The following is a 26,627-nucleotide window of genomic DNA, read 5'->3' as shown; positions in this document are numbered from 1 at the left end:
ATTAGTGTGTACATCTCTCTCTAAACCCGTTATACTGGGACCGCCAGATATCAATTATCTTACAGTCAAATTAGTGATGTACATCACTTTATAAACCCGTTATACTTAGATCCCCGGGTTACCATCATATTACAATCTGATTAGTGATGTACATGTCATTCTGTAGCCTTTATACAGGGATCACCAGGTAGCCAACATCCTACAGTGAAATTAGTGATGTTTATTTTTCTCTAAGCCCTTTATACTGGGATCGCCAGGTAGCTATTATCTTACAGTAAGATAAGTGATGTACATTTCTTTCTAAACCCGTTATACTGGGACTGCCAGGTAACCATCATCTTATTTTCTAAATAGTGTTGTACATCTCTTTCTAATCCCTATTTACTGGGACCTCAAGATATCCATTGTCTTACAGTCAGATTAATGATGTATATGTCTTTCTAAACCCATTGTACTGGGACCGCCAGGTAGCAAACATTTTACAGTCAAATTAGTGATGTATTTCTCTTCCTAAACACTTTATACCGGGATAGCCAGATATCAATTATCTTACAATCAGATCAGTTATGTACATCTTTTTCTAAACCCTTTATACTGGGACCACTATATATCCATTGTCTTACGGTCAGATTAATGATGTATATCTCTTTCTAAACCCATTTTACTGGGACCGCCAGGTAGCAAACATCTTATAGTCAGATTAGTGTTATAAATCTCTACCTGAACCCGTTATACTGGGATCGACAGGTAGCCAACATTTTTACAGTCAGATTAGTAATGTACATCTATGTCTAAGCCTTTGATACTGGGACCGCCAGATAGCCATTATCTTAAAGTCGAGTTAGTGATGTACATCTCTTTCTAATCTCTTTATACTGGGACGCCAAGTAGCCAACATCTTACAGTCAGATTAGTGCTGTGTATCTCTGACACTTGTATGCATTGACCCACATATTGCTGAATCTAATTGATCGCACATTTTAGGATTAATTTCCAGGTCAACTATGGGAAATTGAAAAGGGTTTTAGAATGTAATCATGGTGTAACTGGAAGATAGTTGACCACTCTGTCATCTACGAGAATTTCATTCGTGTACGTTAAGTGAACTTTTCAAATTTGACGTTGATTCAAGAGTACCCATTTAAAATGAAGTGCGTCATAGGCCCATCAATATCTCGAGCTGCAGTAACTGCACGAACTCTTTTGTGCATTGAATTGATTGGAGTATGAACCCTCCTCATTGGTATACGATTCCATTCCTCATCCAGCGCCAACGCCAAATGAGCGACGTTGATTGGAGGATTCGGCCTACGTCTTATCCTTCTGTCCAACTCGTCCCATAAATGTTCTATTGGGGAGAGTTCAGGGCTGTATGGGGGCCAGTCTAGGGTGGGGACATTGTTTGTTGCGAGATAACCACCGATCCTCCTCCAAATCGGTCATTCTCTATCACGCAAGCATCTGCATAGCGCTCGTGGGTACGTCTATAGACACGACGTCGACCGTCTGCCCGGTAAGGCGAAAACCTGGATTCATCTGAAACAGGACCCTTCTCCAACGTTGCATTGGGAAGCGTCTTACGGAATGTGCGTTCAGCCATTGCATTCGTCTGGAACGTCGCCGCGCATTAAGCTGTGGTCCAACATAACGCCGCCGCGGTCTTAGACCGAAGGCACGCAGTCGAGTACGCACTGTCTTTGGATCAATTGGAACATGATGACGCCCAGTTGTGTTCCTTGCTGTTTCCGTGGCCGTCAGAAAACGATTGCGTAGGTGAGAAAGTCGCATTGCCCTATCCTGCCGACGCGTCGTCACAGGAGGGCGACTGCTTCGGGGACGGTCTGCAACCCCTCCGGTGGCATGTGGTCTTTGGATGAGATAGCAAATATTCGATGGATGGACTCCAAATTGATTAGGGACCTGATTTTGCGGGGTACCTTGCATAAGAAGTGCAACGGTGCGGCCCCTGTCAACTTCGTACAGCCGTGGCATTTTTTTTACGGTGAACTGTTTATATTTAAAATGTGGGAAATCAAGACGGATATGTCTGAAGATTCGCACACACAGATTTTGAACCAGTCTTTTATACTGGGTTCGAGATATCGTGCTTTTGTCTCTTATTCTTTTGTACAAGCAGTGATTTTAATACGGTACCAAATGCACACATTTGTCAAGTTTCAAGGGTGTATGTCAAGAATTTAATTTACAATATTAACTTTCTGCTAACTGCGTTTCTTTTTCCTCTCATTATATTTAGGATGACTGATAGGTGTACAGAAAAGTCATCGGCGTTGTCTATCTCGGTGGGTTTTTTATGTCGCCAGTATAATTTACTACGGGTAAAGCCCAAGACTTCCAATTGGAACGTCTATCATGTGAGCAAAGTGCACCAATCGCCTTCTACTCTTATTTGGCAGCATACTTTTGACGACTTTCCATTAACCATGACTTTACCGTTAGTGGTACAAGTTTGCAGAAGGAGGTTCTTTTTCCAAGTTTCCATGTAAAGAATATAGGCTATAACGATATTTAGTGAGGGTTTCATTTACTGTATGTACATTGTTGTGGAATTCCCTGCTTCATTTTAACAGTTTTGATTTAGTGTCAACAGACTTCAGTCTTGGGATAATTTGGCAAGCTTATCTTTAGCCGATTTACAAATTTGTATGACCTTTCAATCTCATCGGGGGCCATATCAGTGCAACATGCTGAAACTGCCGGAAAATCGTATTAATGATATCCGACAAATTGTTCACGATCGTGGAGTTTAAGCTGTAAATCGGCGTCTTCAGCCTCCAACCTAGCAAAACTATCTGCTTGTTCACAATAGCACTGATATCCAACAATCCAACAATAGAGACCTCACAGCACCTGCAATACGCTGGACATCGGTATCGGAGATACCCAATGTGTCCGTATCCAGTGGTAGGCTGCTAAAGATTATAGTTTTTATTATTATCATTATTTTTATTTTTTCCATGTTCACATAATACGATACAATAGTACAAGTAGTATATTCATGATTGATGTCAACTCTTACATATGTATAAATAATTAATATGCTTGTCAAACATGGTATATATATATTTTTTTTTAATTCATTTCTTATATAAATCTAATGATCGAGATCCAGTGCTGTTGTGATAGATCTCCTTTTTTCTCTGATATGGTCTGCCTTTGTCTGGGTATAAAAAAAATGCATTCTGAATATCAATCTGCTTATAATATGATAACATCGATTTGACTCCATCAATAGATGGGATAGTATTTTTGCATTTTCAGTTTTAAATATATTTTTTTACCAATAGAATGCAAAACTTTATATCATCAAATTTAGGATCATTATTACAGCCTAAAAGGACAAAAGGACAAGTCATATGAAATACTACATTTAGATTAGACTTAAAGCCATTTTTAAGGATTCCCATAGGAAACGAGAAAAGGGGCATTCCCAGTAGAGATGTTCAAATGTTTCTCTATTAGCCAAACAGAAAGTACAAAGCCCACTTTCCACGATTTTCATGATCAGAAGTCTAGAATTCGTATGTAAAATTCTATAAAGTAGCTTAAATTGAAAGGTTTGTATATTTGTATCGTCAGTTAATAAAAACGGTGCCTTGTATATAGACTTTCAGTCTTCTCTATTAAATGCAATTTCTAATTTTTCATTCCATTTTTCTAAACTTTTAACTAGAAATTCCTGATGATCCATGATGAAAAGACTATAGAAATATTTCGTAACTTTTTCATTTGACTTATAAAGAGAAACTAATTTGCATTCAGTGTTAGTAATTTTTTCACCATTTTTAATGATATTTTGTTTCCAACTTCTCGGAATAGCTGAGAGTAGATCTTGATAAGTAACCACATTAGTATTTATATTGTACTTCTGCTTAAAGTTTTCAAAAGATCGGAATTCTCCATTTTCATTTATAAAATCATTTATGAAAAACACATCATGCTCTATCCACTTATAATATATGACATGCTTATTATTTATTTGAATTTTTCATTTAGCCATAATGGCTTGGATAATAGATCATTTGGGATTATGGGAGGTGAACGTTTCAAAGAAGCACAAATTTGAATTACATTACACCAAAATGTATTTTAAAGAAATTTTCTGTAGTCCTTCTCTGTTCAATTTCCAGAGTTTATCCCCCCCCTTTATCCTAATCCTCCATTTTCATATGTGTGCTATAATTTTTTCTTCAAAATTATATTCGGTGATATCTGCTCTTGTGAGGTAATACAATATGCCTAGTAATTTGAACTTTCCATTATTATTCCGATGTAGACTTCGCTCTTGTAAGTATTCCTCACCACAACCCCGTTTAACCCCAATCCGTATTATATGGGTGTTGTCCATGTTTGTTCTTAAACCAGAACAATCAGCAAAAAGATCAAGAGTGTTCAAGTTTCACGTCGTCTAGACATAATGTTGAATCAACTGCGTATTGGCTCAACATAAATTCAGAGTTTTCTATGTTTATACCTGTTATGTTTGGATTAAATTTAAGGGATTAACTAAGCAGTTCTTTACATAAGATAGAAATATACGGAGACAAAGGGTCCCCTTGTCTAACTCCTCTTTCGATATCAAAGAATTGTGAAATATGTCCATTCTTACAAATACAGCTTGAACAGTTATTCTAGAAAGTTTTTATCCATCTTCTTAAATTAGGCCCAAATCCTTTAAATTCTATTACTTTTTGAATAAATGTCCATTCTAAGGAATCGAAAGCATTTTTAAAGTTTAGTAATACAAGTAATCCCGGGATATTATTTTCGAATTTTTTTTTCAATTATATCTAAAATAAATCTAGTACATTCCCCTATGTATCTATCCTTCACAAAGCCTTTTTGTGACTCGCTAATAAGTTTATTCAAGTAAGGTTTAATTCTGTTTGTAATACTTGCCGAAACTATTTTGTAATCTACATTTAAAAGTGATATAGGTCGCCAGTTTTTAAAAAATAATTTTGTTTTACCTTTTTTAGGATACAGGTAATAATTCCCTGACGCTGTGAGATAGATAGTCCCTTTTGAAAAGATTCATTAAAAGAATTGATAAGATGTTCATGAATATCATTCAAAAAAAATAAAATATATATATATATATATATATATATATATAACTCAACTGTAATTCCATCCAGTCCGGGAGATTTTGAATTTTTCATGTTTTTAAGAGCATTTACAAATTTTAACCTATTAACCATACTTTCCATTTTTTTCTGATTCCTCTACACTCAATTTATAGTTATATGGATTTCTCTCATTGAAAAAAAACTTTGCATATGAACTTCTCCTATCTGAGTCTCTCTGCTTCTGTATAACTCTTTGTAATATGTAACTTGATTATTCATAATTTCCTCGATTTCAAAAATTTCTTGATTTTCCTCCGTAATTATTTTCGAAATGAGCCTTTCTGTGAAATGCTGTTTTTCCAAATTGCAGAAGTATTTAGAACTCTTCTCTCCTTCTACTTTCCTACTGGTTTTAGCCGTAACTATAATTCCTTTAACTTTTTCCTCTCTAATTTTTTTAAGTTCTGCCTCTGTCCGTGTTATTTCGGCTTCTTTTCTACTTACCCCTTCTTCCAAATAGAGGTCTTTTAATTCCAATTCTAATTTATGTTCCTTATCTACTCTGATTTTTTCTGAAATGAACAGTATTTCATGGTCATTCCCCTTATCATTAACTTGATGGTTTCCCACAGCAAGTGGTTATCTATTGAATATTCAATCTTAGTGGTGTTATCATTATTTCTATACTGGTTAACTGTGTCAGATATACATTCCTTAACTTTTGTAACAAATATAGTATCATGCAATAACGAGTTGTTGAATTTCCAAGTGCCACTTCTTCGTTTTTGATTGAGAAATTTAAAAGTAACTGAAACTGGAGAGTTGTCAGATCTATAGCTTATTCCTATATCCGTATTGGTAATAAAAGGGACTAAATACAGAAGAAACTAGAAAATAATCCAACCTTGCCTGTTTTTGATGAGGACCCCTCCACGTATATCTTCTAATTCCAGGGTTCTCTTCACTCCATATATCTAATATATCTAATGAAGACATTATTTCGTGGATTTTAGCTTGACTTCTAGCATTATTATATTTTGTTTATATTTAAGATTATCAAGTTCATAACTTAGACACACATTCCAATCTCCACAGGCTATAATTGGATTATTATCTAAAGTGTCAAGCTTTTGTTTTATATTGTCAAAAAAGCAGGAGTATCCTCATTTGGGCCATAAAGAGCTAACAAAGTTATTTTCCTATGAAAGAATTTCATTTCAAGTAATAGAAAATTACCATTAACATCCTTAATCTCCTTTAAAATTTCAAATTGAAATGTATTATTTAAAAGAACGGCCCTGCTATTACTTGTATAACCCCATTCACTTGCCCAATATTGCTCAATCTCTCCAGTAGAATGTGTATCAATTAGTACAGATATATCATATTTTTTCCTACTATTAATAAAAAAAATCTCCGCGTATTGTTTTATCGGACGACAAACCCCAACAGTTGCAGCAGCTAATTTTTAAATTATCATCCATTGTTATTTCTGATTAAATTACTTATCAACCAACAAAATATATACCACCACAACACTGGTTCATGATATTCTTGACTTTTGAAGTTTAAAGTGAACCTTTTTTTTAACCAACAATGAAGACTCCCCGTTCCGCCCCACCCAGTTCCAGCTGTATATCTGTAGATTTGGCCAAGCCAGGCTGGCCTACTATCAACTACATACATTTAGCACCTATTTCATTCTCCTATACTTTACTTCCTATATCTTTACTTACGTTTCCCATTCTGTTCACTTTCACATGAACCGCTACCACCCTCTCATATACCGCACACCGGAAGTAAACAAATAAACCGGAAGTTATGTGAATCAATATAATTTCTCTGACAAACCAATATCTGTAGTATTTTATCATAGCAAAACAACTATTCTCAAAAACAAAATCAAACCTAAAGAAAAACAGTATCATTACAGGTCTGGAAAAAGTTTCGGTTACCTATGAAATCTACATGTCAATACATTGTAAATTAAGTACTTTTATGTGTTAAATTATTATCTATTCAGACAAACTATATCATACTGATTCACTATACTTATATATATATATATATAATTTTTCCGGACAATATATGTTCAGCTCAATACCTTATATGTGGTATATCATATATAGTTTTCAAACATAAATCATTTTGAATTTGTATTTTTGTATGATATATAGATATATACATATATACGTGTTTTTAAAGATAATATATATTCTGAAATTCTGTCTTGGTCTTTACATATTTATACATATTATCTTCTATCAAGTATCCTTTTGACTCGAAGCTTATACCTTTTATATAACGTTCCGGACACTATATAATATAATTATGAATCTGTACTCACGTTATACATGTCTATATATATAAGGTAAACATATATCAAGATAGCTCAATACTTATATATATTACATATATACATTTATGTATCGTTCTGACACAGTGCCTCAGTACTCATATATGGATGTATATATACCTATTTTTTTATAATAACTCTATAAATTGAATTCTTATCAGACACATATGTTTCATTCCGACTCAGTGCTTCTTATATATATTTATAGATATAATAAAGTTAATGACGGTAAGCAAGTGATAATATAAAGAAAATTGTAAATTGTGCATTCCCTTTACACTGAGGAGCAGCTAAGCTGTGAAAACGTTATGCAAAATGCTAACTTAACTTTTCTTGTGTGTTTTTTAAACATTTTTCTTTATATATATATATCTATATATATATATATATATAGTTAGTACTCTTTTATATATATATATATATATATGTGTGTGTGTGTGTGTGTGTGTGTGTGTGTGTGTGTGTGTGTGTGTGTGTGTGTGTGTGTGTGTGTGTGTGTGTGTGTGTGTGTGTGTGTGTGTATTCAGACAGCATATATCATTCTGATTCACTACTATTTTATATTTCTTTTTTTTTTTTTTTTTTTGCAAAATAACATACATTTTTGCTCCGATCTCCTTTATAAATCAGAAATACAAATGTTTTGTGAATTTGTAAATCATTATTATTTTGTACCCATAATTATCATAATTATCAATTATCAATCAATATCTGATCCATCCAAATGTACAACTCTATTACTGTGTCCATTGTATATAACATCAGCTTGTTTTGTGCACATAAATGTCAATGATTTCACAGATATGATTACTTACGCTGAAAATTGACATCATTCATCAGGAAAGCATCTGTCAAAGGAATGTTGTAAAACGCTCTCCGTTATTTCCCCATTCCTTAGTAACGCATACAATTTTCCATCAGTACTCCAAGATCGTTCAACACACTCGAGTTCAAAAGCTGCCTTTAACCTCTGTTGGTTAAGACGATTCAAGTCCTCCATGATGAAATATCCTGATCCCTTTAACACCTTCCACTGCTGTATGGCTTCTATTTTCTTCCTTCTATGAGTAAACTTACAAATTATGTTTCGTGTTTTCCCCCGCTGGAAGACACAAGCGAATGGGCTATATCTATATCTGCCTCTGAGATCATAACTTTCAGCTTGTCCTGAACAAACCTTACAATTTTTCCAACACAGTCTTCAATTGTCACATTTTTGTCAGTATCCTCAAGGCCTACAATCCGAACAGAGTTTGTTTCTGCTGTGTTGCTCTAAATTATTTTACTTGCTTGCTTTGTAACTCAAACTTTTCCCCTCACAATCTGCTACTTCCTGCTCAAGTTTGCTGACTGTCTGTTTCAATTCCTCATTCTGTACTTCTAAGTAAAAAACACGGCCCTCAAGTCTCTCTACCAGTTCTTTTCATCTGTTGGCTCATGTCTTCTTTGAGTGTTGGATTGCCCTTTACAACCACAAGTGCTAGCACTCCTGGTAGAAACCATTTTTTCAGAGAGAACAGTTCAAACATGGTTCACTGCAGGAAACGCCTTTCACAATATATACAGGTATCCTGGTGTAAAGCCAAGTTACAAGTACAGTAGTTGACAGTGGCCAGTATAGTGTTTACTGAAGCATGGTGAGAGGTGTTTTTTGTCCAAAAGTTCTTTCCTCAAAGTACTATATAGGCAGAGGAAATCTGCTCTATAAACACTACAATTCTCTAAGATTATAGTTAGGAAACAGACACTATCTGCGGTCTGACACGGTGTAGGAAAATAGCTGTTAAGAGACCCCGGGGTGTAGCAGGCTGAGAGTGGTGAGGGATAGATTGGTTAAAGCTAAGGTCAGCCATTGGTGTTCATGTCATTGGATATAAATTGGTAATGATATATAGAGTCAAAGTGTAGTTTACTTTTTCGGCAGATCTCGTTATTTGAGATGAGGTTGACGAAGAACTTCATGAACATACTCTTTTGTTACTGTCTGGGAGAGTCAGGCATACAAAGGGAAATTCAAATTCCCTCTGACGTGCAACTTGGCAGTGGATTCTTTATTCAATTCTCCAATCCACTGACTGCTAAAACCGTTGCTGGTATTTTATCCATGAGATGAAAAATCACGATAATGATATTTGGAAAATACGGTTTAAATAGGTATTAAAAATCCTTAATCCCTGATAAACTGCAGATATGCACAGACTATTCAAATATCCAATCACCTGCTGGTAACATATTTGTTATTCGAATCTTCAATAACGCACCCGCTTACTTCAAACATTTCTTTATTTTTCAAATACATTACATTTAATCCATTTAGTGTTTGCTTGATATGTATTTTGTTTACACTAGTAATATCAAAGTAAGAACTTTAATAGGTTTTGCCTGTTGCCCAATTCTGTAAATCCTTCGTACATTTTGGCAATATGGACAGATGGGTTATACATTGGTGTACATGTCCAACATCAAGTACAGCTCTAAGGTATGTTACATGCAAAATTCATGAGGTTGTTCAGTGATATATTTACCATCGTATTTTCTGGATGAATATTCACGTTTTCTGCAGCCACCGACATGTCCCACTGATCTAAGTAAGTAAGTTTGTCTAGTAAATCACTGAATTCTTCCAGCAAAACCTGTTCCACGAACATACCAACGAATTTATAAGGCTTTCGGGCATTGAAATATGTAACAAGGTGAGGACCTTTAATAAAAATTTTAACATCTGGGGATCTCGCCAGTAACCTCACAATGGCTTCCTTTGCATTGCGCACGTGTTGCCGTAATGCTATGTGGTCACAACACCTGACAATATGAGCATACCAGTGGATAATTACAATGGCTTTGCTGTTAGCTGGTATCTTATCTAATCTGAAAGCTACCGATTTAATTACCTTCCTGTCTGAACCCGGTACCCCATGGAAGGGAAGTTCGTGTGGTTGCCATTCAAGGTCAAGTCCCAGTGTTTTGTTATGTATTTGAACAAACTTATTAAAAGTATTTTCAGCTTTGATTTCAAATCCTAATATGGAAAGAAGGCGATAGTACCATTGTCTAGTTGTTGAATCACCAATCGAAATAACTTGTCGGTCTTTAAGACATGCTCGATATTGCGGCTTGGTTTGGTTCATTGTAAGTTGGCATATAAGGTTATAATAAATTCCTCTGTAGGTGAATCCAGATGGTACAGTGCTGTTCCATGTTAATTCACGAGGCAAAACGTTACATGGCGTTTTAGGCAATGGGTAGTCTAGATGGCCGTTAGAACCTGAAGTAAGAAAAGTGGCTTTAGTGTTATTATATAACTCAACAAGAAGAGATCAACGAAGTGTGACCTAATTAGCATTTGAACTCGTAACATGTGACAAACCATACGTAAACAGAAATGAGAAGCTGTTTGATGAGGCCATGTTACCTACCTTTAAGTAGAAATACTGTAAATGTTTCTATAATAGCTGCTATTTATTTCTGGAAAAATATTATTCCACATTTTGCAGTGTAAGTATATTGTTTATTATATATTTATTTCTCTCGATAGGCACATGTGTTAAACAACCGAAACATAATGTTGTAATGTCCTTAAAAGGAAATGGATTATATCCATAAATACGAGATATCTTGTCCTCATTAGCCTGTAGCCAGTGGTTTGAACAAGCTTACTTTTGCTGTCGGAAGAAAAAATCTGCAATGCCTTTAAGTGAAATTGGGACGATAAACATCAATCTGCCAACGAGTAACAGACGCAATATTTAGATTATGCCGAAGCGAGAATCCTTTTATTTATATATACTTCTAATTGATATTTTCGCATTGAGGACGATAAGAATCCATTGATCAGTTTGCTGCTATACAAGACCATTAAACGATAACATAACTTAAATCGGCCGGGATAAGAGAATAATTCTATTTATTAAAGATAAGGGATGATATTGGCCAGCTGAAGATAGTTTTGTCTAGAAAAGAATAACTGGCAATATTTGGTGACCTGAAACCTATTGATGGATTGTTGGGAAGATGCAATAAGGTGTCATCGGGTCGATGGTTGAAAAAATGGGTGGATACACATCTCGGTTCAGCGCAGTACCCAACACCGAAGAAATGTCGTCAAATTATGAATTTCCTTCCCTTTCTTCTGAGAATTAAATATTATCACTCAGTATACTACCTTATCACATTCGACACTAAAGAAACAACGTCTTCATTATTTGGTTATGATTCTTGTCTTTTCGAAGAAAGCTGAACGGCAATAAAAGTTTTATGCTTGATAATTAAACGGGGGTCTTTTTCATGTCCAAAGGAAGGAAAATGTGACCAGGATGAAATTATGAGAATGATTGACCAAATATTCGTTCTTTTTGATGGAAAGATAATCCAACAGAAAAGTGGATTACGCTTGAGAACTACGAGTACTTCATTTTACCTGACTTTTTTATACGGGCAGAATTTACCGAAGTTCTGACAAAAAAACGTCAATTTCCTTTTTGATAACAATAATGATAGGCTGCAACTGACTTTTTAATATCAACCGCTACCTCGAATTTACAAGAGCAGCTTTCTCAGCTGTATGATAAGCCATAACTAGTTTTCCATGTCTATGTGGTAACTCCACTGCTTCCCCAGTCTACATGTCACAGATGCTTCAATATTCCTGTACTCACTGTGTTCAGATGTAAGGATTAAAACAAAAATCTCCTAGGCTTCAAAATTTAGGCCCTTAGCATTACCGAAGTACGAAACAACTACGCCCAACTCTAAATTGACATTAAAAGGTGCAATTCACTTGTGTGTCTTTTGTACTATCTTTCAAATAGTTCGGAGTAGGATCATTTATAAGTATACACATCACAACTAAGGTGTTATTTTATTCTGTGATCCAAAAGAATTCATTACAAGTTCCTCTACGCAGTCCAGTTATTATTCCTATGGATTGTTTTCGAATTTAAACTGCCGTTGTCTCATACATAATTAGCATATTAATGTCATCATCTTGTACAAATACTATACACATTTGTATCTTGTTCCGTTAATCTTTCTTTTATAAATATTAATATGATTGTTAAGCCAATATTCCTGTAAGTATGCGTTATCTGTTCTATATATCTCGATGATGATAATTATGTTTCATGAACAAAATAACTGATCCTTTATTTTTATTTGGATTAATATCTCATAGCCCAGATTAATTAGCAGATTAATGTAGGTTATCATTGGTTACTGCATACAGTGATGTATTATTAGCTTGCAACTTGTTACCATTAGCTATATCAGAAATGTTCTTCTTGGCATCAATGTACTTTAATGAAATATTCTCCGGTTTACTTTAAAATGAAAACTCAATACCACAGACATAAGATGTGCTCCTTCAGTTTAGAAAGGTGATCAGGAAAGCAAAATAACTGCAGCTCCAGTACATCAGATATAATGGTTCAGTGTGGATTGTAGAAACGATTCTATTCTTTAACTTTTAGAGTATTGTCTTACGATTCAAAGCATGGCGACAACTTGTGCCGTAAACCCTCCTCGACAGTATGTTTTATGTACAAAAGAAAGTTCTGGTACACGTGCACTTAGCAGACAAATATGATTAGTAATATTGTGACAATGTTAAACGAGAAGTACTTACTTGGAGCAATGTTGACTTGAATCTGTTTCAAAAGCAGGTCCTTGTGACTGGAGATAAATACAACCGACGTTAGATTGATACTTAGTAAAATACTTGGTAATAAAGCATTTACTAGATGTATGGATGCAATTAGAGTTAGAAGAGAGATCTATATTACTGTATATACCCCGGACAGCTTGACAAGACCAGTCAAACTGGCTGTATTACTGTATATACCCTGGACAGCTTGACAAGACCAGTCAAACTCACTGATATATAGTTTACATACGATCTTTAAAGGTGCTCATAGTCGAATAATTTTTACACCATTCAATATAAAAAGGTAAACAAAATGCTTGTATATCTGTAGCATTCTACTCCCAACAGTCCAATGGAAAAGATTATGTTGATGTTCCTGAATCCCGACTAAAATCTTTCAAGATGTAAACATAATCTCCCTATTGTACAAGTAAGTTACCATATTCCAATAAACGCAAGAATAATCAAATGAATCAGAATAAAACAAAGTTAATAACTTTCTATAGAGTATTCATCAATTTTTGTTTACTAACTTACCTTAGAATTTTCTTTGTATACCCATCGTAAAACAGTGATTCGTTCCAGCCATACGTTACCCAGTTCCTACACGGAATGTCGTCTGGCTTCCCACAGAATAAAGAAATATTGTAGTTTTCCTTTGTTAGGTTACACAATCCCCTGTACTTTCTGTCTAACCATCTAGTATTCGTTGGTGCACAGAGAGTCTTTTCAGATTTGTCGTTTTTTGAAAATGTTCCGCTGATAAATTTATAAGAACCGTATTTATGTACATAATTAGTATACAATCCGATTCCCTCCTTTGTGCTGGTGACTGTTACTTTTATAGTGACATTTCCTGCCCAAAAAGCCATCACGTGACCAGTGTAAGTACCATTCATGTGATCGTCTACGTAACCAGCAACATATGAATCCCCTTTCACGTCCCGAAGCCAGATGTTGAGCAGGTCACCTCCTCGTGTCATGGACTGATTGTAACCGTTATAAAGATGGACTTTGACCTTGACCTGTGAACCAGCTCTTAATTGGTCTTTTTTCATGTCTAGTTCTACCATCGAAAACCGAGGATCAAACAATTCCTTGAAATCTTTTACTTCGTGTATCTGTCGATATTCAGGATAACGTTCTAAGATATTTCTCGAAATAGTCGCTGTAGGTAATATGAATGCCGTCTTGATGACATTTGAAGAATGCACAACCTGGTCCTTTGTAACATTAGCGAATTTTCCCTGCATATGTTTACTCAACTGTGACCATCTGAAAAAGGACGCATGTCTGTCAAAAATAAAAATATTTCTAAAATATTCCAGTATTTTATGGTCGAATAATGCAGCATGAACTTTACAAAATGTGCGATTGTGTTATATTGTTTTGAAGAAATTTCATAGCATCATTTTTTAGAAGAAGAGATGAAATCTTTCGTCACGTTTTCAATATTCCGCATCTCTCGGAACATTGTCCTCATGAATATATTAATTATGTTGGCGGAACGTGTTATCCCCTAGCGAAGTCTAATAGCTTTTCTTTACCTATTCAGAAACACGTACACACATGGTTATTTTCAGCTAAACGTGTATGAAGTCGTTGTTAAAGATTGTACAAAAGACACAAAAGTAACTAGAACTAGATCACTATGACGACTGTAAATTATTTATTTTTTTCATCAACCTGTATTTCATTTTATTGAAAATTATAATGGGTAATAGGCAGCAGGCTAATGAATACATAAATCCTCTCACAAGGATGAACAAATTGATACATACAATACATAGTACCTATTGATCGCACATTCACTACAACATGGGCTGGCATCTAATGTATTCTAAATAAGAACGAGTTACCTCCCCTCTATCGCGTTAACAAGAAAATATCGATCTGCATCTTTCAAAACAGTATGTTGTGAGTTTGTCTATCAGTTGACAACAACATGCACGAAAATCCTGATATTGAGAGCAGCCCTTATCATTATGGCGTCCTGTCCACATAACTGGAAAATCATTGATCTGCTCAGCTATCCAATCAACTATAGAAGCATTGTATCAATCAAGAGTCATGAATTTAACAAACCAGCGTTGTGGAGAGCGAAGAGCACTTAACTTTTGATCTGCTTTATTACATTTTATAATTATTTTATAGCGCAATTGTTTAAATTTATTAGAAAGAACCTGAACTGATGAACGATCGATACAGAATGATAGTGGTGTGAATGGATGAATGGTCGATACAGAATGGTGGAGAACTGATGAATGATTGGTGCTGACATGAATAATGGATGGTCACTAATACAAATGAATAATCAATATAAGATTGATAAGGAATGAATTTTAACATCCTTGAAAAAATACACATCTCGTAAGACATTCAGAATCGCATTTCAGGTAATGGATGATTCCCATTATCGTTTATAACGAAGATCGCAAGCTCGTGGTAGAGTATTATATCACAATAAAATGAAAAATCGTCCTGAAAACAAATAATAATCATTAATTTGAGGTCACAAACAATTCATAGGCTTGGGATGTCAGTACGAAAGTTTGGAAATTTATTAGCGAGAAATGAGAAATGTATGGTTGATATAATTTAAGAATGATCAACTTCAGTAACATTGTAAATCTCTTCCTAGTGTTGTTTTATTGTTTTATTGTTGATTTACCGTACAAACTATACAAAAAAAACTATCTGGTCACATCACATTTGAGAGTGCTGCGATACGCTGTACCAATATCTCGATGTAAAAGAAAATAATTTTGATGATTCTCACCTGTAAGAAATGTGAACTTACCTAACGCCCATGCCGATACGTTTCGCCATCTGTCCAACAGAGATGTTGAAATGTCTCCTTAAATGTCCAATGTTAGCGATGATATGTGAATGATTAACATATAGCTGTGATACCCTAGATATTAAAGACAAAGTGACAAGTAACACCATTAAATAGTATCCCTTTGTAAATATAGCTAGAGTGAGCTAATCACAAAGACGTATGGATCGTGTTTTAGAAAGGATAAGTGTCTACTTCAGAGACAAGTTAACCGTCGTCACCATAAGCCAGTAATGATACTCTCTTACGTGGAAACACTGTTAACAGCAATGAAAGTACTAGACAAAATAACCGAGCATCTAGATTGTATACAAAATAATATCAGATATCCTTATAGAATCTTGATGTCTGTCGTAATTGACCTGCATCTATAGTACCTCCTGTGTATTCAAGGCTTTGCCTACTGATTAGAAATCGACAAAGTTTTATACTCTGTAAATACATTAAATTTGTTTTGTTGTTGATTTAAACTTCTGTGGTCACACATTTATTAAAAATATAAGATATAACTAGACGTCTGCAGAATGATGAAGGAGTCATATGTTATGTAGATAGTACATACAAATATCTTCTATTTATGCATTGTTTGAAAATTTGAAAAATTAAAAGTTACAAAAAAGGAACCCCTCTTAATAAGCAAGCATAGAGACAATGGCTTACTTCAATATATAAACTAGGTTGCTTATATGATTACTTTCATATTAGGTATAAACAATATCCCTATAATTACCCACTACTGTTCTTAAACAACAAAGATTCTAATTGTTTACCTCATAGTAGTCAATTTTACTGCTAACTTGTAACCAGAGTTTATATATCACTGGACCCTATTGACTTCTGTAATCTCTCAGACTAGATAGGTATATGCGATGGAGGATAACGGGGTAGGAATATTTCAATTAATTCCAGACATGATTTGCTAGGTTTCCAGTTATTTCAACACCAATTATAAATGGGTCGGGTTTCAGCTTAGAAGCTTAGAAACTGTGCTCAGGTTTGGATATTTTTAGTTAAAACAGTTTTATCCAATACTGAGATACTTTGAAGTACTTACATGGTGATGATCATTGCAGTAAGAGCAATGCAGAATAAGATCTTGCGTGAAAGACATTTGGTAGCACTATATGGAACTCTCTTCTTCTCTCCCATGTCAGATTACTGGTCAGAAATACTCGGATGATCTTCATGAAGTACAGTATATGTAAAAGGAAAACGTAAACATGATTACAAATTAGGTAATATATAACGTTATAAACGTGTCGCGTGATCGGGTGTAGCTTGTGAACTCGTATTTTAGTCGTGCTGCATTGTCAGCTGCAGTGGGGTGTTGGTTAACAACCTGTAAGTATTACTTAACAAAATGGACTGTGTGTCTGGCACAGTAATGGTATATATGCCCTTATCCCCGTTCGGGGACAACCCTATATATAGCTAGTGCATAATGTTCGGTACAGTAGGCCTACTACTAATGTTTATGTATTTAATATAGTTCAAAGTTTAGATTCCCCTTTGTGGCATTGTGACGCACGGGTTCGTGGTCAATGATACATATATGTAAACATTGAGTGTGTAGTTGTTAATATGAATATATGATTAAATAAATCGGTCGATTTATTTCTGAATTCAGAATAATAAAATTAATTACTGGCAGTTTTCTCTTCCAGATTTACTTTTGATGTGAAATAATTAATAGACAATAAATTTTGGGATCTTTCATTTAGGTATACTTGATAGTATGTCTCAAATTCAACTCGCCCTACAGTCCTTTAAGGGCGCACGACACTCTTGTATACATCAACAAACCACAATTATTCTGACAACCCCCTATTTCAGAAAATACTTTTCGAACATCCTAGAATAAATGTCAACATAAAACTTTGAAATAAATACGACATGATTAACTCATAAATTATGTAAACCATCTAGTACTGCCTGCTGAGATAATCTGCGGCTACGTTCTCTGAACCTTTGATAGATTTGATGCGGAACTTGTAGTTCTGCAAGAATAATGCCCATCGCATAATTCTACTACTTTCTACCTCGCTCTTTTGGATATACAACAATGGCTTATGGTCTGTGTACAAAACAAATTCTCTTCCATATAAGTACATTTGGAACTTCTTGATAGCAAACACAATGGCTAGACATTCGCGCTCGTTAACAGAATAGTTCTTTTCCCTATCAAGCAATTTCTTACTTGCATAGGCGACTGGGAATAGACCATCACTGTGCTCTTGCAACAAAACACAACCCAAACCAGTGTCTGAAGCATCAGACTGTACTTTGAAATTTTTCGAAGGGTCCGGCAGTTTCAGAATAGGAGCCTTAGTAAGGATATCTTTAAGGCGTGTGAATGCTGCTGCTTCTCCTGGTCCCCAGTCAACCTCATTTGGCCGCCCTTTCTTAGTAAGATCTATGAGCGGTTTCGCGACATCCGCAAAGTTCGGCACAAACTTTCGATAGTAACCTGCGAGTCCTAGAAATGCTCGCACTTGTCTTTTTGTCTTAGGTTGTTGTGCGTCCCTAATCCTTTGTAGTTTAGCATCCTCCATAGAAACAGTTCCGTCACCAACAGTATGTCCAACAAATCCCAGTGTCCTGTACCCAATCTCGCACTTTGTGGGTCTAACTGTTAAATTGGCAACGCGTATTCGCGTGAACAGATCGCGTAAGTTCCCCAAATGTCCATCCCACGTCTGATTGTGACCAAGTATATCGTCGACATAATGGTCTGTATTGCTACTTCCGTCAAACATTTTCCTTATCATCCTGTTGAATGTAGCTCCTGAGTTAACAAACCCAAATGTTCCTGAATTGGTAACATCCTTCCGATGTCGAGAAGGCTGTTAGATGACGCGACTTCTCCTCTACTGGTATCAGCCAGTAGCCCTTGCTGAGATCGAATTTAGAAAAGTAATTGTCCATATCGAGCTTTGTCATGATGTCCTGAATGCCTCCCATGGGTTCAGGGTCAAAGAATGTTACGGCATTTAATTTACGGAAGTCAATGCACACCCGGTTTGTTTGGTCTTTCTTTTTCACCATGACGATTGGAGCATTGTATGCTGATCTTGAGGGTTCGACTATACCCATTTCTATCATTTTCCTTACTTCTGCTTGTACCTCCTTCCTTTTGGCGTATGGTATAGGGTATGGCTTTACCCTAATAGGATCTTTAGTGGTAGTCTCTATCCGATGCTCCTCCAGATGCGTTGTTCCTGGGACATCAGTAAATATATCGCTATTCTTCCAGGAGCGTGATAACTTGAGACCTTTGCTCTTCACTTAAATCATTGCTGATTTTCACATCACGGAATGTCTCTTTACCGGCAAAGTCTCCTAACTCGAGCAAGTCTTCCCGACGCTCCACATACAATTTTAGCAAGTTCACATGGTACACCTTAACTTTACCACCAACGTTGACCTTGTAGTCCATGCGATTGACAACCTCCACTATCTCAAATGGTCCTCTCCATTGTAACAGGAGTTTGTTGTTGTCCGTTGGAAGTAACACTAATACTTTCTGTCCCACCTCGAATTGTCGATTCCTCGTTTTCCTGTCATAGTGGTGTTTGTATGTCCCTTGTGCCTGTTGTAAACTCTCTCTCGCTATTTTACAAGTTTCTTCCAACTTATTCCTGAGATTAAGAACATACTGGTAAGTATTTCTCACGTCGGACGTTTCGTCTGCCTCATCCGTCCAGATTTCCTTCAGTGCTTGCATGGGACCGCGGACGGTCCTCCCGTATAATAATTCAAACGGTGAGAACCCAGTACTTGCTTGCGGGACCTCCCGATAAGCGAACAAAACTGCCGGGATATATCGGTCCCAGTCCTTTGGTCGTTCTTGACACATTTTCTTTAACATGCCCTTAAGAACACCATTCATCCTTTCACACCAGCCATTGCATTTTGGGTTGTAAGGAGTTGTGAACAATTGCTTGACCGAAACTAACCTCCACACCTCCTCCATGAGTCTTGAGGTGAACTGTGACCCTCTGTCGCTTAATATTTCCTTCGGAAATCCAACTCTACAGAACATCTCCAGCAACGCTTCTGCCACTCTTTCCATTTCGATCTTGGGTAACGCTATGGCCTCGGGGTATCTTGTTGCATAGTATACCATCGTTAGTATGTAGCGGTTCTTATTTTCCGACGCAGGGTAAATAGGCCTGATAAGATCCACAGCCACCCTTTGGAAAGGTTCCTCAATTAATGGCATCTCCCCTAAAGGTACCTTTGTCACTTTGCCCTTAGGTATTGTCTTTTGACATACATCACAGGATCTGCAGAAGTGTGTCACGTCACTTGTCATTCCAGGCCAATAGAAACTTGTTGATATTCTATCGATAGTCTTCTGTATTTCCAAATGACCTCCAACTATTGACTCATGCGCGAGCGACATCACTTGTTCCCTATACATTTCGGGTACAGCGATCTGACGGACTTCTATATCTGATTGCCTTTTCTTCTGTGTGAAGATCCGGTATAGGATGTCGTTTTTCAACTCCATACTATACTTCTTGCCTTGATTATCTCCTTTGACTTCTGCAATTCCACGCCACTTGTCGAGCGACTTATCCCCTTTCTGGGCTTCCTTAAGTCCATCCAGTCCGACTAACTCAACTTTCCTGGCTTGAACATAAAGTGGCTTAATCGCTTCTTTCTCCTTTTTAGCCTCGGCTCTAGTCACAACTGCAGAGACTTGATTCTCTTCCATGTGTGGCTTCCAATTGGCGTGAGCCGTTAACTTAGCTCCATCAATGTTACCGATCACTAAGTCGTAGACTGGATTGCTCATGCACATTGCCTCCAGTTCCGCAACATAGAAGGGGGTATCCACAACAATCCTGGCCGTTCTGAACATCCGCTCTCTCCCATCAATCAATATACATGGGAGTTTCTTGTCTGTCATCTGGTCAGGCCTTACAAGAGCTTCCTGATAGCGGCGCTGCTACATCCTGTATCCCTTAAAACCTGCACCGACTGACCTCCCGTGTATCCAAGCTGGACAGGCATCCCGTTGTCTTCCAGTCGTAAACGTCCTACTGGCTCTTTCCTGGTCCCTTCGTCTTACAAATATGTTTGACCCCAACCTCCCTTCTCTTTTCCATGGACTTACAAAGAGCTGCTTTGCTAGAGTCCTTGTACTGGCTGCTTTTGAGAGGCTTAGATCCAATCTTGCCTCCTTCTGCGTGATCGCGAGCGATATGTCCTCCACCACCACAAATGAAACACCGACGCGTTTTCTGACCCTTAGTGTCTGTCGATTTGTCACTCTGTTGTTGCTGGTTATTACGGCGCGACGGAAAATTTGTCTTATGGGGGTTGCTAAATTTGGCCTTGCCAGATTCCGTAATACTTCCTCCATGGGCCTCCATATATTGTTCCGCGAGTCGAGTTAACTCCTCAACACTCTTGGGTGCTCTCTCTTTAAGGAACAGGGCCATATCCGTTGAACAGGCTTGCATAAACTGCTCCCTGATAAGCAGGTCTGATAACCCTTCAAACAACTGTTCGATCTCGGACATGTGAGTCCACCGCGTCAAGTACCGTGACAACCTCGCGACAAATTGAAATGCCGTTTCACCCTTCTCCGGTTTACTGTGTAAACTTTACGCGAAAACCTTCCTCGGTTAACTCGTATCTTCTGAGAAGCGCTTTCTTCAGCTCATTGTACTTGTTGATCTGAGTTGCAGGCATGCTTGAATAGACTTGTAGCCCTTTACCGGTCAATAGGGGGCTAAGGCTCACTGCCCAAATGTCTTCGTTCCAGTGTTGAGCTATAGCAAACTTCTCGAATCGCTCTAAAAATGCATCCATGTCATCTTTTTGTTCGTCAAATTTTGGTAACTTTGGTTGCAGTGACCTTGACCTCGACTCTTCCGAGTTCGACATTGACAATGCACTTTTCTCCTGCTCTGCCTTAAGCCTAACAAATTCTATGTCAGCTTGAAGCTTTAGCTTTTCCATCTCAAACAGTCTACTTTTCTCAGCTTCCTGTCTATCCTTCTCTGCTTCCTCGAGCTCCATTTAATGTTTTTCCTCCTCTCTCTCTCTCTCCTCTTTTTCCTTGCTTCGTCTAAGTGCTCTCTCCTCTCTCTCAAGGTATTTCCATTCCTTAGCTGCCACAAAACTCAGCTTCTTTATACCCCAATCGCTCACCGTGACTTAACCATTTCTCGTACTCCATGGTGTATTTCCAGTCGCTTATGCAAATAAGTATGGACAATAATACCTGAGAGTACCTGCTGCTAATACTGGTGTCACTTTACAGTATTTGAATTTCTACTCTTAAGAAATATCACTGTATCTTTTTACCATTACGGCAATATACGATGTATGGTTGTCACTTCACAATATTTTCTTCATAAACTATGTAAACAAACCCCACTGAACTGAAATAAGCCTATCTGCTGGTTCCTAACCTGATTTCGAGTCTCACAATACTCGACCTCTCTCTAGCATTGCCTTCAGTACACGAACAACCGTTATCTGTGTTGTTCACTTATTCTAATTAGTACTCACATTAGAACAACTTTTTCACTGTCAATATATATCAAATATCTGTATAAATTACCCGACCTATCCTGTTCTGTGCAAGATAACAGTAAATTACAGTATTTGTTCTACAAAATCTACACCCTGGTCAATGCAGTAGCTTTACATAGCAACCAATCCCACATATTGAACAAAGTAACAATTGATAATATTATGCCCAACCTGTTCTGACTCTCAGAACAATAGCATTTGTTTATTATTCAATCCGACCTACTTTGACCACCTCTAATGGTTCTATAGCGCTATCTCACTGAAAGCTACACTACACTGGGGGTTAACGCTAACTTCAGGTAAACTACACTTGTTCTACAGCACATTTTACTATATATATCCATGATCTGTGAACATACACTTCTTTGTGTGCTTGTAAATTGACGAGCCCCCAGATTGTCAGCGACGACAATAAATTTTGGGATCTTTCATTTAGGTATACTTGATAGTATTTCGTTGGAACGTAAAATACAACACAGACGCCAATAAACAATTCACAGTTTATATAATAAACTAAAAAATTCAATATACAAACTACACAATAGTAGATAGACCGATTACATGTTCTTCCCTATGCAGAGCGTCCTTGCTTTCGATTCGTGGTAACACTGGGTCACAGCGCTCGAGCTCGAGCTCTCACAGTCATGGTACACACACACAGAGTCAAAGTTCACTCCTTAACCCATTGGTTAAACTCTTAAACAACACATGAGGTCTGTCTTTCCTTCATCAGGATATCACGCTGCGTCTTCTTCGCTTGCCATCTTGCCGCCTCTCTACCCAAGCCGATTCTCCGAACCTCTCGGACTTCTTCGCAATAACAATGTCTCAAAGTCAACTCGCCCTACAGTCCTTTAAGGGCGCACGACACTTAACTTTTATATACATCAACAAACCACATTTATTCTGACAAAGGAATTTTGTCTGAAGAACACATAGCACATCCTGAAAGGTTTTATACGGAAGTTTTCTGTATTTGTTTTCATTTACTGACATTTGTATGTGTTGTTTGAATATGTTTGCTATGTTAACCTGTATTGTTTTTGCCTCACTAATATATTAACTTTTGTAAATGATATATTCGATCATAGCTAAAAGGTGATTGATTTCATGATAATTTAGATATTCTATTTTATAGACAATGGCTGGGTTTTTTTTATCGTCAACATGTCTTTTTATATCCTAATCTTTCATTTTTTTTATTTATTTACATTTTATAAAATAGTGTTCATAGTCTTCCTTGAAATTACAACAGTTACGGTTAGGGGTTTCATTCATTTTCCACTTGTATACGGTCTCTTTTGATGCCAGAAGTTTGTTGAATAGTTTCCCTTTGAACTCTTTCAATTTATTATTTTGTAAATATTTAAATATAAATTCATGTATATATCTTAATTTATAATGCAGATATATACCTAGTTTATTTTCCCAATATATGGCAGTGATAGGTTTTTCTGAACTTATTTTCAACAACAAAAAGAACAAGATGATTATATATTTTTTGATTGGTACAATTTTTTTATTTTATTTTTTTCTTGTTTAGGGAGTTTAATGATTATTTAATTTTTATAGTGACTATACATTTCTGTAAGTTTGCCTGACTTTCTTCTATTTCCCTAAGCCATCATTTTGGGACTGTTTTTTTTATTATTGATATCTCTGAAAACCGATTACTTTTGTTTTGAAGTTTCTCATAGGTATTTCTATCATTTAATTTGATATTGTTGTGAAGTAAGTCCTTAATTGTGAATATTCCTGAATTAAGCCAATTTTCAAATCAAAGAGTTTTACAATTCATCTTTGTGTACTTATTTCCCCATATGATTTGTGATAACATGTTATTGTAGCGTTTTGGTTCTTTTAGTGTTATCCATGTGGATAAATTTTCATTGTAAAATGGAGAAAGCTCTTCACTTTTGGGAGGTTTTTTAAATCATCTACAATCAATTTACATATTAAGAAATTTAGTCCAAATTTACCTATCTGAAACTGTGAGATAACTTTCCATAAAGCATTTTCCTTGAACGTTAGTTTTCTTAACCAGCTAAATCTTATTGTATCAATGTGGGATTTTAAGTCTATACAGTTTAAGCCACCATCTTGGTATGGTCTAATCATTGTTTTATGTTTGTCTTTCTCTCGCTACCCCTCCCATATGTAATTTTAAAGTATCCTTTCAAATTGAAGTATTGTGTTATGGTGAATATATAGCATGGAGCTTAGGTATGTTAATTGTGGTATGAGTAAAGAGTGAACTACATATTTATATTCTTCATTTTATTGTCAGCTTTCTTAATTTCCAATTATCTATTTTATTTTCTTAATTTCATTCAATTTTTCATTCCAATTTAAGTCTAGCACTTTTTTTTTTTTTTTTTTTTGTTCAAGCAAACGTAGATACCAAGAGCTTTGATTATTTCATCTGTCCATGTAATTCCTTGAAAATTATCTTCAATCATTACTAGATTACCTAGTATTAATCCTTTTGTTTTTTCTCTATTCAAACTGAAAAAGTGTCAAAGGTTTCTATTAAGTTTAGAGATTTTTCTTGTTTTGAATTTAAAAACAATGTTGTATCGTCTGCTAATTGTGATATTTCATATAGACGAATTTGATTATTTTTAATTACAAAGCCATTATTATAGAGTTTTAATCCAGTTTACAAAGCATTCATTATAGCCAAATATAAACATTATTTGATAAATAAATTTTCATTCAATAGTATCAAACGCTTTAGCAAAGTCTAAAAATAATTATGCACCCTTTAATTTAAATTTATCTTTGTTTTCAATTATATCTATAATTTGTCGTATGTTATATCCAATATATCCAATACCTTTAATGAAGCCATTTTGGTCGGAACTAATTATGTTTGGAAGAATGGATTTTAATCTTTATGATAGGCACCTTGCTAGAATTTTATAGTCAATGTTAAGAAGTATGATTGGGCGCAATTTTTTTTTAATTTAGGGGAACACCTTATTTATAAAAAAGGAAAAGGGTACCCTGTTTTTAAGATGTTGTTAATTCTTTTTTCCTATAACTTTCATTGACGCAAGTTACTCAAATTTCCTTTAGATGAGGCCAGAAAAGCCTTGTAGAATTCTGCTGTTAAAGCGTCATTGCCTGGTGATTTATTTAGTTTCATATTCTTATTGCCTCTTCAACTTAATCTGAAGTTATAGCCCCATCACAGGATAGACTTTCTTGCTGTTTTAACCCTTTTTCAAATTCTGTATTCTCAATATAGTTCAAAATGTCTGCGGGGTCTATGTTCTTTTTCTTGAAATGCCTTAGTCTATTTAAAACGTCTTTTGGTTTGGTCAGCATAACTTCATCTTCACTTTTAATTTGTGTTATTAATTTTCGTCTTTTTCTTTTCTTTTCAAGAGTAAGAAAATACTTATTTTTTTTTTTTTTTTTTTTTTACTTTTTTGCTTCTCTTTTGTTATTTTTTTCTTCTGCAAGTAAATTATTCTTTTGTAGGATTTCTTAATCTCCACATGTCAAATAATTTAAGTTCTCTTTTTAATATAGCCATTAACACATTTCTGTATTCTATTCACTGTTTTTCTTCAATTTTATCTTGTGTGTCATTCCAGTCCCCTCCAAATATTATCATGCCCTGTTTAAACTTTTCTATTTTGTTTTTAATTTTTTTTAAATCTGTTTCTTTGCTGTTTTTTTTTTTTTTTTTTTCATTTTGGGGCATATATGTTGATAATTGTATATTTGTTTTCATGTATTTGTAAATTTACCATAATACATCTACCATTTTCATCAGACCATGTATTTATTATCTCATGATTCAAGTTATTTTTAGTAATATAGATACTCCTCTGCTCTGACTGGTACCGAAGTTATGTATCATATCTCCTCGCCATTCAGCATTGATATAATTTACGTCTGTTCTTATGAAATGTGTCTCTTGTATATTTATGCTATTAGTATTTTGTTCCTTAGCCCATACATCAAATCTGTTTCTTTTTTGTTTTTCTGTAAGACCTTGTGTGTTTAGCGTTAAACACAGCAATTTGTCAGTCATATTTTGAAAATATTTTCTGTTTTAAACTGATTATTAATTTTATGAATTTTATCCTTGTAATATACAGGTATTTTTTTTATCATTATACATACATATATACGTTTACA

General features: G+C 35.7%; 1 protein-coding gene across 1 annotated transcript; it reads right to left on the bottom strand.

Moving 5' to 3' along the window:
- Positions 1-9,920: 9,920 nt before the first annotated feature.
- Positions 9,921-15,913, bottom strand: LOC132545946 (NXPE family member 3-like). The gene is made up of 4 exons (XM_060209631.1): positions 15,885-15,913; positions 13,622-14,359; positions 13,067-13,113; positions 9,921-10,711 (listed from the first exon to the last, which is right to left on the bottom strand). Exons 1-4 carry the CDS (start codon positions 15,911-15,913, stop codon positions 9,921-9,923), a joined length of 1,605 nt encoding a protein of 534 aa, XP_060065614.1.
- Positions 15,914-26,627: the final 10,714 nt, after the last annotated feature.

The sequence above is a fragment of the Ylistrum balloti genome, unplaced genomic scaffold, assembly GCF_031769215.1.
Source record: "Ylistrum balloti isolate Yb309-2 unplaced genomic scaffold, AGI_CSIRO_Ybal_v1 Utg369602, whole genome shotgun sequence".
Lineage (NCBI taxonomy): Eukaryota > Metazoa > Mollusca > Bivalvia > Pectinida > Pectinidae > Ylistrum > Ylistrum balloti.
The sequence above is the reverse complement of the archived record's forward strand: the minus strand, read 5'-3'. Positions and strand labels throughout refer to the sequence as shown.